At 33.7% G+C, this 12,395-nt stretch overlaps 1 protein-coding gene across 1 annotated transcript; it reads left to right on the top strand.

The window, feature by feature from the left end:
* The first annotated feature begins 5,139 nt into the window (after positions 1-5,139).
* LOC129888421 (uncharacterized) lies at positions 5,140-8,542 on the top strand. Its single transcript, XM_055963401.1, has 3 exons — positions 5,140-5,363; positions 8,163-8,294; positions 8,414-8,542. Exons 1-3 carry the CDS (start codon positions 5,160-5,162, stop codon positions 8,498-8,500), a joined length of 423 nt encoding a protein of 140 aa, XP_055819376.1. The 5' UTR covers positions 5,140-5,159; the 3' UTR covers positions 8,501-8,542.
* Positions 8,543-12,395: the final 3,853 nt, after the last annotated feature.

The following is a 12,395-nucleotide window of genomic DNA, read 5'->3' as shown; positions in this document are numbered from 1 at the left end:
TGTTGGGTATACTAATTCATCAAAATGACAGTCAGCGAATCTTGCCGTAAATAAATCTCCAGTCATAGGTTCCAAATATTTTATAATAAAAGGAGATTCATAACCAACATATATTCCCATCCTTCTTTGGGGACCCATCATTGTGCGGTACAAGCACTCCAAAGTCTTCATTACATAAACATCCATGTATCAAATTGCGGTGGAGCAATTGGGACATATACCACTCACCCAAATATTCTAAGATGGAATATATTTGGCTCCCTTTTAAACGCCAATTGTAATGGGGAGAATTCATGAAAATTTGTTGGTCTTATGCGCACAATTGTTGCATGTAAAATAGCATGCCCCCATACCGAAAGAGGAAGTTTTATCCTCATTAGTAATGGTCTAGCTATCAATTGGAGACGTTTAATCAATTATTCTTCTAGAATATTTTGAGTATGAACATGAGCGACCGGATACTCAACTTTTATTCTAACCAACATACAATAATCATTAAAGGATTGAGATTTAAATTCACCAGCATTATCAAGACGAATTGTCTTTATTGCATAATTTGAAAATTGTGCTCTTAACTTTATAATTCGAGCTAGCAATCTCGCAAAAGCCATGTTGCGAGTTGATAATAAACACACATGTGACCATCTTGTAGATGCATCTATCAAGACCATATAATACTTAAATGGTCCACATGAAGGGTGAATTGGCCCACATATATCACCATGTATACGTTTCAGAAATGTAGGGGATTCTAGTTCAACCTTAATTGTTGATGGTTTAATAATCAATTTTCCTTGGGAACAAGCAACACAAGAGAATTCCTTAGATTGAAGAATTTTTTGATTCTTCAAAGTGTGTCTATGTGAATTCTCAATAATTCTGCGCATCATATTATAACCGAGATGGCCCAACCGGTCATGCCAAATGATAAAATCATTAGAATCAGTAAACCTTTTGTTTACTATGACATGTGATTCAACAGTACCAATATTTGTATGGTATAATCCAGAAGAAAGTGCAGGTAATTTTTCGTGTACAATTTTCTTCTCCATATTTATTGTAGTAATATAAAGGGTATTCAACCTTTCCTTCATTTGCAGTCTCAATATGATAGCCATTTTGGCGAATAACCTTAAAACTTAACAAGTTTTTTTGAGACTTACTACAATACAATGCATTATCAATTACCAATATAGTCCCTCCAGATAGTAATAAGGCCGTTTTTTCAGAGCCTTCAATCAATTTTGTACTACAAGATATTGTATTGACATAGGTCTTTTACATAATCAAATGACAGAAATATTTCTTTTCTTTTAATATCGTATGAGTTATGACACTATCCAAAAGACACATATCCCCATTACTCATCTTGGATCCAATTGAAGACTGATAAATTTATTTATCTTCATAAAATAAAAATATATTATAAGAGATAAAATAAATAACAATATTGCTAGAAAAACATAAGTTCTTTTTTTTCTTTTTTTTTAAATAGATAAACGTACAAACATGATAATCAATAATACATAAAAATGACAACATATTGTAAATCATATAATAAAATTTAACATCAATTATAATCCTTAAAGAAGTCTTCAACCTCCAAATGAGTAATATCATTGAGGTCATTAAAATCATCATCCTTCAAAGCCAGATTTGCTTCAATATTATTATTATGCAAAGGTCTTACCTCAATATTATTTTCAAACGTCAAGTGTGACTCTATCCGAACACCTCTATTTGCCTTTCTTTTGAAGGAATTTTGATAAAGTCTTACAAAATGCTCAGGCGTCCGACATTCATTTTTCCAATGGCCTTTCATGCCACAACGATGATAGTTACTTCTTGAAGGTCCACTTTGAGAACTCATATTGTTCTCCCTTTTATGTTGACCACCACCACGACGATTATTATATCGTCTTCTGCCATTGTCACGCCCACGCACATTATTGTGGCTTTGATTTTTATTTTTTCTTCTTTCAGACTGGCCATGTGCTTCTACCACATTTGCTTCCGGTAACGGAGCAGTTCTAGTGGGACGAGTTTCATGATTTTTCATTAAAAAGGCATGAGATCAATTTAGAGTATTTTTGAAAACCCTTTTCACGGTATTGCTGCTGTAATATCACATTAGAGGAATGAAAAGTAGTTAGTGTTTTTTCTAAAATGTCCTCATCATTTATAGTTTTCCCACATAATTTTAGTTGGGAAGTTATCCTAAATATAACAGAATTATATTCAATTATAATTTTAAAATTTTGAAACCGTAGTGCATCCATTCATAACGAGCCCTTGGCAATACCGTTGCCCTGAGGTGATCATACCTCTCTTTTAAATCTTTCCACAATTCAAGTGGATCTTTTACTGTCAAGTATTCAACCTTCAGGCTTTCATCTAGATGATGACGAAGAAAAATCATAGCTTTTGCTTTATCCTAACTTAATACTTTATTTTCTTCAATTATTGCATCACCATGACCCTTAGCGGTAAGGTGAATTTCAGCATCAAGTACCCAGGATAAATAATTTTTGCCAAAAATATCAAGTGGCACAAATTTCAATTTTGACTAGTTTGATTTGATAAAAATTAATTAAAAAATAACAAAGACAACTAAAAATTAAATTTCTTCAATAGATATACTTGATATAAAAATTAATTTTTTGAAAAAAATTAGAACTTCATGCTGATAACGTATTATAAAATATACTAACTTTAAAAAATAAAAAGGAGTAAGTAAGAGAAAAAAAAAAAGAACAGAAAAGAAAGAAAGTCATGTCTCTGTATGCATCATTTTTCAATGCCAAAAATTAACAATTTATAAACAAAAAAAAAACTAAAGAGAAGAGGAAAAATTAGTGGGCAATTTGCCCACTTTAAATGGCTCCACTTAGAAAACGACATCTACTGCTTAACAGACAGACATCTTATAAAATAGCTTAAATAGATAACTTGTAAGTAGCATTGAGTCAAAACAAATGATGGACAGGTAAGGCGAAACGTTGTGGGCATGAAAAAGGACACTTGGCAGTTGTGCATCATGACACGTGTCGAATTGCTTCAGTGACGTAGCCATATAAAATGAAGAATGATTATAATTTGTTACAATCAAATCAAACTAGTTATGAATAAAAAAAAAAATCAATATCAAATTCCTTAAAAAAAATACTCTCAATTTATCGATTTCAACACTCAAATTAGGACTTAGAAGTAGGTGTGTGCAAAAATTGAACCGATCGATAAATCGAATTGAAAAAAATGTTATTGGTTTATTATTATTTGGTTATTGAATTAACGAATTTTTAATGGTTTCATAAAAAAAAATACGAGTTATCGGTTCGATATTGATTTTTAATATTGGATAAACCGATAACCCATTAAAACTATAGTAATTTATTACATTATCCCTATATAAATATTAAATATTAATATCAGTACCTTATGAATTATTATTTTTATCATTTAAACTTTAATTCACATTATTGTCCTAGTTCTTTAATTTGTGTTGCACTTGTATACTTCTTTTCATATTAGTTACTATTGTTTCTATTTTATGAGCATTATGTAAAGTGATATTATTATTCTGTTGTGCCAAATTGTTAGAGAAATCATATATTTGTTTTATGAGTATATTCTTATTGATTAAATCGAAAATCGAACCGTTAAGGAGCAATAACCGATAAATTGAAAACCGATAAGAAATATCTTTTTGGTTTAACATATTTAAAAATCAAAAATTGATAAATTAAATCAATAATATAAAAAATCGAATCAAATCGACTGATACACAATACAATATTTTCTAGTTCACTAGACAAACCTACTCAAATTTGCCCATTAATTATGTAAATATAATAAATTTGTCATCCGAATTTGACCTTAAATATATATTTCAAATGAATTAAAAAAATTGTTGAAAGTTTGTTAATTTTGAGAGACAAATCTCAGTCAATCCATTAATATTAACAGTGTATTTATTTTCATTGTTATGGAGCATTTTTAGCCCTTTCCTTTTAAATTATGGTCTATGGAGGATCTGGATTACTTACTTGTTTGGTTGAATTGTGTTTTTAGTTTAAATCTAATATTTATTTTGATTGTAATTTTAAATGTTATTATATCGTATGCTTAGATTTACATGGTCATATAATGATAAAAGGTTCATTTTATATAAGACAATTTAGTGCATTTTACTTTATTTTAATTTTTTTTTTCTATTATCTAGTAATCGTATTTTATTATACATTTTTATAATAATTTGACCCCACATTCTACTTTTTTTATAAATTTATTTTTCAAATTACTAATGTATAATGATAAAAAAAAAATACAACCATCAAATAGTATAATATAATGCAACATAATAGGATACGTAACCATCGTCCAAACAAGGTACATGATAGTTTAAAGTATTGTGATTTTTGTTCACATTTCCGAATTGGAAAGACGTGCCAAAGTGAAATTAGGTGCATTTGGTTTATTTTGCTTGATTTGGTTAAATTTCAAATTTCATTACCTTAAATTTCATGCAAATTAAAAAGAAGACTCTCCTAAAAGGAAAAAAAGAGCTTTATTTTATAATTTTTATAAAAAAATAAGCGCCATAGAAAAATAGAATACGTAAGGGGTCGTTTGGTAGAGTGTATCAAAATAATGCTAAATAGAGTATAGTAGTAATGCTTGCATTAATTATAGATAGAATATTTCTTATTCATTGTTTGGTTTAGTGTATTTAAAATAATATGTATTGTATAAAAAAATTTATTTACAAAAATATCTACAACAATTATGGTGGAGAAAATGTAAAAAGGATTTTGAGGGATAATTGAGTCTTAATTATGTTAATGCATGTATTAAATCTCCTTATATATTACTAATACTTAGAAATTCATGATATTAGTATTACACACCTTAATACACAATAAAGTTTATAGTTTTGAATTGTATCCATTTTCACTTTTATTATTTTTGACAATTTATAATAGGCAGGACGAAAGACTATAAACTGAAAATTTGAGGGATCGTTTGAGTTAATAACTCTAGTAAGTGGCAATATAGTAATATTTTAAAAAATAGGGGGTTAAAATGCTGCAGTTTTGGTTTATGTAAATTTCCCATTTCAAGGCGTTTTTGGTTGGGATTTCTTAGAAAAATGTGTGGTTATGGTTGTTTTTTTGGAGGGAGTTTTTGATAGTGAAAGTGAAAAGGCTTTAGCTCAGTCAGCTACAATGGCGGTTTCTATGTTCATAGCTGCTAACAGAACTGTGAAGTTGAACTTTCCCATTGTAACGAAGGCGGATAAGGTGTCTATTGAATCCTTCCAAGGTTTCTCCAAGCCCGTGCGTTGTTTTCCGGTAGAACAGCAGGTATTCAGCATTCTGTATATGTATCTGTTCATTATTTTACCGATAATGTAATGTATTTTTGATTGATTCTCATATTTTGTGCAAGTGTGTGTAATTTTTCTCTGAGGTTCTTAGCAGAGAAATTGGTTATTTTTTTCTTGCTGAATTACGGAGCCTTGGAGAAACGGTAGAGTTATAGATCACAAGTTTGATCTGGGGAAAGAGCCACTAATGTTTGTATTAATAACCTAAGATGCTTTGTACACGGGGCTGACTTAATGTTGATATTTGGAATCCAAATGTTATTGATATTACCTCTAAAGTTCAGTATTTGAAGATTAAGCTGTATGTTAAGTATGAAAATGGATTTGTCTGGGAAGAATTTTTAATTGATAACTATGATGATGGGGAAGTTGGGAGTAAGTAACGAAGTCGATGAGAAATGAATAAAGGGAAGGTAAGAAATTAAAGTTTTCCATCAAAATGTTGAAAGGCATATAATTTAGTAGTTAATAAAAGTGTGCCCTATCTAACAGCCTGAACTTTTGGATGAGAGCAACAAGAGTTGAAAAATGCTACGTAGGAAAAGACTTGGAGAAATACGATTTGCAAAATAACAAAAAGATAATATATATATATATATATATATATATATATATATATATTGGGGAATTGATCTTTTAATGGATACAAGACACATCTATTCATACATGTCAAACACAATACACACTTGACAATTGCCTTATGTGGGAGGATATTGAACTTAAGAACTAATGGTGCTAACATTCTGAGACACATCTTTAACACCAGGGAAATGAAATGTGCAATTGTTGTATCATAAGGAATGAGGTCCTTCTGGATATTTTTATTCTCTTGTGGGATTTCCTTAGACCATTTCTTCCATCCTACTATGACCTACCTGCAGCTATCGCCTTCAATGTAATGCTACAGAAATCTTTCTCTTTTACTTTGTTCGTGTAACTGCTACAATTCTAACAACTAGTTTAGGGCTTTTTGTTCATTGATCTCCAAGCAGTGGTATTGGGAATTGAGACGTAGAGAAGTCTCTCATGGATGTCCCCACCTTCTCTGTATGCGGTTTCTAACAATTTTCACACTAATGTGTTAAAGTAAGGACACCATTTAATCCTAAATGTGATTGTGTTGCTAGTAAATGCATGAAGAATCTTCTTAACACTCCGATTATGTTAAACCATGCTTACTAAATGTAAAGATATGGCATCCGGCCTAACTCAACTCTAAAAGCTAGCTCAAAAGAGGAGGATTGTCCAAGTCCATATAAACAGGCCACCAGTCAATTCCCCAACCAACGTGGGACTTTAACCCACTCTAACACCCTCCTTCACGCTCAGACCCAACTGAAGTATGGATCGAAAGCCCAAAAGGGGATGGACTTGGATATGATACCATGTAGAAATAGCACCCACACCTAACTCAATCCCAAAAGCTAGCTCTAGAGGAAAGGATTGCCCAAATCCATATAAGCCCACCAGCCCATTCCCCAACCAATGTGGGACTTAAACCCACTCTAACACTAGATAATTGCAGTTCTCTACAATATTGTAGAGAGTACTCTATCTAATTGTATGGACTATTCATGTACTGCTAGAGGATTTCTTCACAAAGTTTGCATTCTTTCCTTCTCATTAGCAATAACTGACTCGGCTGTGGCTCTCCTTGTGCATTGCTTCCCTCGCCTCATTTAGGAAATAATTGGTAAATGTGTTATTTCCACCTGTCATATCTTACTGGATCATGTTTTCACTTTGCCCTAGTTATTCTTTAAGTTGGATATTTATCAGGAATTATTGTGCCAACTCTACTATTCCTGAGGCTGCTATCTATTTCTAAGTGGTATTGTTGAGATACAGAGACAGAAGAAAACGAGGGAAACTTCTACATTCTCTCATTGAATTTCGATTCGGATTATCTTTTACGGCTACCCTGATGTTCTAACTTTGGTGTGGATATAACATGAATACTTCATAATGGTCCTCTAAATTTCTACAGAAAATTCTTTTTAATAAAGTAATAATTTGTTGATACTTCAGAAATATCCTGGTATACAAGTGTTGTAATGAAATAGAACATCTATACAAAAATATTACTCTCTGAAAATAAACGGCCAGTCAGCTATATTGTTAGAAATCTTATGATTGCACCAAAAGTTAACTAAGAACAAAGACAAGCCCCCACCTCCTACTCTATACAAAAACTTTCATATTTTTTTCCTTCTAAAGTACCCACATTGGAGCCACATTCTATGCGCTACATCTTCTTTTCCTTCTTCCGAAAGTCCAATTAAATACCACGTCCTAAACTGTAGCTAGCAGTGATCACTGTAGCCCAAACAGATACAACACCGACCACCACAATCATGTTGTAGCCTGGCAATGCTCTAATATATGCTATCTTTCTTTTCTTCAATTTTTCAATTGTAAGGAAGGTCCTCCTTGCCATGAACTAGGTGAAAAGAACGTGCATTTCTTGGAGGTTTGGGAACCCATACTGATAGATGATAGAAATCTCTGGTCTCTCTTCTTAATAACCTGTGGTAGGAGGATGTCACCAAAATACTCCATGGATCCCCTTTCATTCCTTGTCGAAATATCTTGATACGATAATGTATGTCATTACTCTGCTGAGTGTCTTCACTTTTTCTTGCCATTTTACAATGACCCTTCTTTATAGATAGTTTACATCTGCATCAGTTTAACCACCTCATTTTAAGATACTGAATCTTTACCTCTTGCCTCTTGCTGCTTTCTAACTCTTTATCTGTCTGTTTTCAATTGTAAGGTTGAGGCAGGAATCTTGTGTGAGCCTTGTGGTGGCACTGGATGGCTGCTCTGTGATTTTTGTAAAGGTCAGAAGACCAATGTGAAATCTGAGACTAACAAAATTTATCGTCGATGTCCATCATGTAGAGCTGTGAGTGTTTTCTTTTTACTGTATTCCTATATTAATTCTAGGAATTGTAATCATCTTGCATTGCATTATTCTTTAATGGAAGATAATTCCAATAAATTTCTTCTTTTATGCTACTGCAGGTGGGGTACTTCTTGTGCTCAAAATGTAAAGTTTTCAAATGTGTTACCTTCCCAAATGATGAAGATGGTGAGGTTCTCAGTATTTGAACTTGTTAATTCATCTCATTATCATACATATAATTTTACTGACTTGCAAGTTTCATCACCACGCGTGAATATGTAATTTTTCCTGATATTGTTGTAAATTGTAATCAATGACCGGAAAAAAAATGAGAGATAAAAACAGTTCAGAAGTGCAATTCTTTGAAATTTCAGGCATTATTAATGTAGATGCGTGTACACAAACTTCCATAGTCTTCCAGATCATTGCATAATTGATTTGATAAATATTCCAACTTGTAGGAGTTTGATAAGTTGGGATGCCGAAAAAAAAGACTAGGGAGGATGAAAAAGGATTTTAAATTGGCTAAAAGCTAAAATTGGATTGTGGTGAGATGGTTGGAATTCCTTCACCTTTGATCAGAGGTTTTGAATTTGATCATGGAATCAAAAAGATCTTGTTGGACCCATCAATGTGCGAATCCGAAACAATATAGTATGATACGATGCAACACAATACAATACGATACATTATGAAACAATACGTAATAACATCCAAACAAAGTGTAAGTTTTAATTGCTAAAAACTTGCTCACAGGTATTTATATCAAATCATATCAATTTACCATGATTAAGTGATTTAAGAAGCGAAAAACCTTATGTACAAATATATGTCATGCATTTATTGATTTGATGTAAACACTTGAAGCGGATAAGTTTTAACCATTTTCTACATGTAGTTCTCAAACTATCAACGTCCTTGTGGCGATGCATAAGATTTCCTAAAAATTAAGCTAGTAATTTTGAATCTTTTATGCTCTCATTTTCCATCTTTTTCGACATCTCCAATTTTAGGGTGCAGGGCCAAGAGAAAATGAATTGAGATTATTTTCCTCCTTTGTGTTATGATCTTGTTTGGTGTGAGAGGAAAGAGGGGATAACACGACTCAATCGAATGAATAATGAATATAGCTTAAAATGATGGGCAAAAATGTAATCGAGTTTTTTCACTTTCTTTTCTTGTTAGTTACATTGAAGTTCATGAAATTCTTGAACAGGAACCTTAACTGCTGTCACCCAAACTAAATATTTGACAAGGAACCTAAGAACTGACTAGGTTAGCAGCGAGAATATACACTACTAAATCTGTTGACAATGGTATTGACATTACCTAGGTTACTGAAGAGTCTCAGACAAAGAAGATAAAGGAAGAAGAACATAAAAGTCTATCCTTGTCTGTCCCTTAGAATTTGGAGTCGAGTTTATTCCTAAACGGGCAACATAAAACAGAGAGCAATTATTGAAGAAGTGACCCAAACAATTTATCAGCCTCGTTGAGCCCAACTCAGAATATTGTAGATATTTTAGGTTAGAATATTTGTTAGTAAACAGGTTGTTACAGAATACACAACTGTACAAACACTATGAACAATTCTACTTTTTCATCTGATAGCATAACAATAATTTTTTTATAAAGCAATGCATCATCAATGAATAAACCATCAGAAAATTTTCGAATCTGTTCTTTTCATAGTCTCACATGGTATCAGAGCAAGAGTAAAATCTTGATTACAATCTTTCTTTTGTCTCCTATTTTCAAATTCCTTTTCTCTTTTCAATTCCACAGAGAACGCCACTCAACAGAATCTTAATGCCGCTCCGATTGTTGTTGCTCCGTCCACTGTTTTGGACCAAAGCAGCCTTTTCTTTTTGCATCCTTCTGATTCTCCTGGGATGATTCTTGTTCAGTCTCCCTTCTCTGGTCATGGTTATGGAGCTTGGAGGAGGTCCATGTTGATTACCCTTTCAGCTAAGAACATATTGGGATACATAGATGGCTCTTCCCGGTCTTCTTCTCCCTTGTCTCTCGATTTTCACCTGTGGAATAGATGCAACGACATGTTCATCTCATGGTTGTTGAATTCTTTATCCAAAAACATTGCTGTAAGTGTGTCGTATTCCATCTCTGCTAGAGCTCTTTGGAAAGATCTCGAAGATAGGTTTGGACAAACTAATGAAGCCCAACTCTATCACCTGCAAAAGCAACTCAATGATTTAACTCAAGGATCATCAGATATAGCAGGATACTTTACCAAGATGAAGATGCTTTGGAATAAACTCGGTACTTTGCACAACAAAGTAACATGCTCTTGCCTTTGTATATGTTCTGGTAAAGAAAAGATGGTGAAATCCCAATAGGATGAGAGGCTAAACCAGTTCCTTATGGGACTGAATGATGCTTATGCATCTATGAGAAGCAATATTCTTATTCTCAACCCTTTTCCCAGTGTTAGCCTTGCTTATTCCCTGATTATTCAGGACGAAAGACAAAGGGAAGCCTACAAGAATCCTAACTTTCCAGGTGATTCTTCTTCCTACTTGGCCACTCACCATATTGTACCCGGGACTCCATCACCTCCAAGACCCCAGTTTGTTGATCCTAAGGTTAGGATGAATTCTCTCTTGTGCTTACACTGCAAAAAGCCAGGTCACACAATGGAGAAATGCTACAGGATCATAGGTTTCCCTGTTGATTTTAAGTTTACTAAAGGGACAAAAGCTTATGTGATTATAAAGGGAAATGCAGTGTTAAGCACAACGCTGTTTCCACCTTCAGAAACTAACTCACCGGGTAACTCTATCTCTCAGGATTAATTTTCTCAACTAATCTAGCTTCTTCAAAATGTACAGATCAGTGACAATGGGTCCTCAGATTCAGATGCTAATGCTAATGTCATTCAGTGTGCTGGTAACATTTTTAATAACCTTTTGGCCTATTTCACTTATGCTAATTCTGCCTCGTGGATCATTGATTCTGGGGCATCAGAACACATGTCGTATGATTTCAATTTTTTTTACCACTCTAACTCCTTTGGATCCTATTTCCAAACTATCAGCTGAATCAGGGGGTTTATTGCTCAACTCCACCATTTATCACAGGTTAATTGGCAAATTGAACTATCTCACTCACACTCGACCTGACATTTCTTTCACTGTTCAACATCTCTCTCAGTACATGCACTCTCCTCGATCTACACATTTTGCTGCAGCCCTACGAATGCTTCGTTATTTGGCCCTTGATCTTGGTCGAGGTCTTTTTATGTCTCCATATCCCTCTTACTCCTTACTTGCCTTTTATGATGCTGATTGGGCATCCTGTATTTATTCCCGCAGGTCTGTAAGGGGTACTTTATTAGCTTAGGTGGGTCTCCTGTCTCGTGAAAGTCCAAAAAACAGGTGTCCATTTCCCTCTCCTCCGTTGAGACATAATATAGATCCATGCGCCGTTTGGTCTCTGAGTTGACTTGACTGAATCGACTACTTCAAGATCTGTCAGCTCCTCCCTTGCTTCCCATTCAAGTTCACTCAAACAGCCAAGCAACCCTCCATATAGCTAGAAATCCACTTTTCCATAAGCGCACGAAACATGTAGAAATTGATTGCCACTTCGTCCGGCAACAATTTCTCTCAATTTCGTGACCTCCTCTTCTCAACTTGCGGACATCTTCACTAAACCATTGCCTGGTCCTTCACACCACTCTATTCTTCCCAAGTTGGGGTTGTCTTCTCCACCCACCACCTTGAAGGGGGTGTTGACAATGATATCGACATTACCGAGGTTACTGAAGAGTCTCAGACAAAAGAAGACAAAGGAAAAAGAACATAAAAGTCTATCCTTGTCTGTTCCTTAGAATTTGGACCAAGTTCATTTTATTCCTGCATTGGGCTTAAGTCGAGTTTATTCCTAAACCGGCCACATAAAACAGAGAGCAATTATTGAAGAAGAGACCCAAACAATTTATCAGCCTAGTTGAGCCCAACTCAGAATATTGTAGATATTTTAGGTTAGAATATTTGTTAGTGACCGGTTGTTGCAGAATACACAGCTGTACAAACACTATGAGCATTCTACTTTTTCGTCTGGTAGCATAACAATAATTTT

The sequence above is a fragment of the Solanum dulcamara genome, chromosome 5, assembly GCF_947179165.1.
Source record: "Solanum dulcamara chromosome 5, daSolDulc1.2, whole genome shotgun sequence".
Lineage (NCBI taxonomy): Eukaryota > Viridiplantae > Streptophyta > Magnoliopsida > Solanales > Solanaceae > Solanum > Solanum dulcamara.
This window is presented reverse-complemented; position numbering and strand designations above follow the sequence as displayed.

Excerpts from the sequence above, each read along its gene's own strand:
- LOC129888421 (XM_055963401.1), top strand. The coding sequence starts at position 5,160 with ATGGTTGTTTTTTTGGAGGGAGTTTTTGATAGTGAAAGTGAAAAGGCT. Across the intron at positions 5,364-8,162 it reads GTTTTCCGGTAGAACAGCAG|GTTGAGGCAGGAATCTTGTG; the intron begins GTATTCAGCATT and ends TTCAATTGTAAG. Across the intron at positions 8,295-8,413 it reads GATGTCCATCATGTAGAGCT|GTGGGGTACTTCTTGTGCTC; the intron begins GTGAGTGTTTTC and ends ATGCTACTGCAG.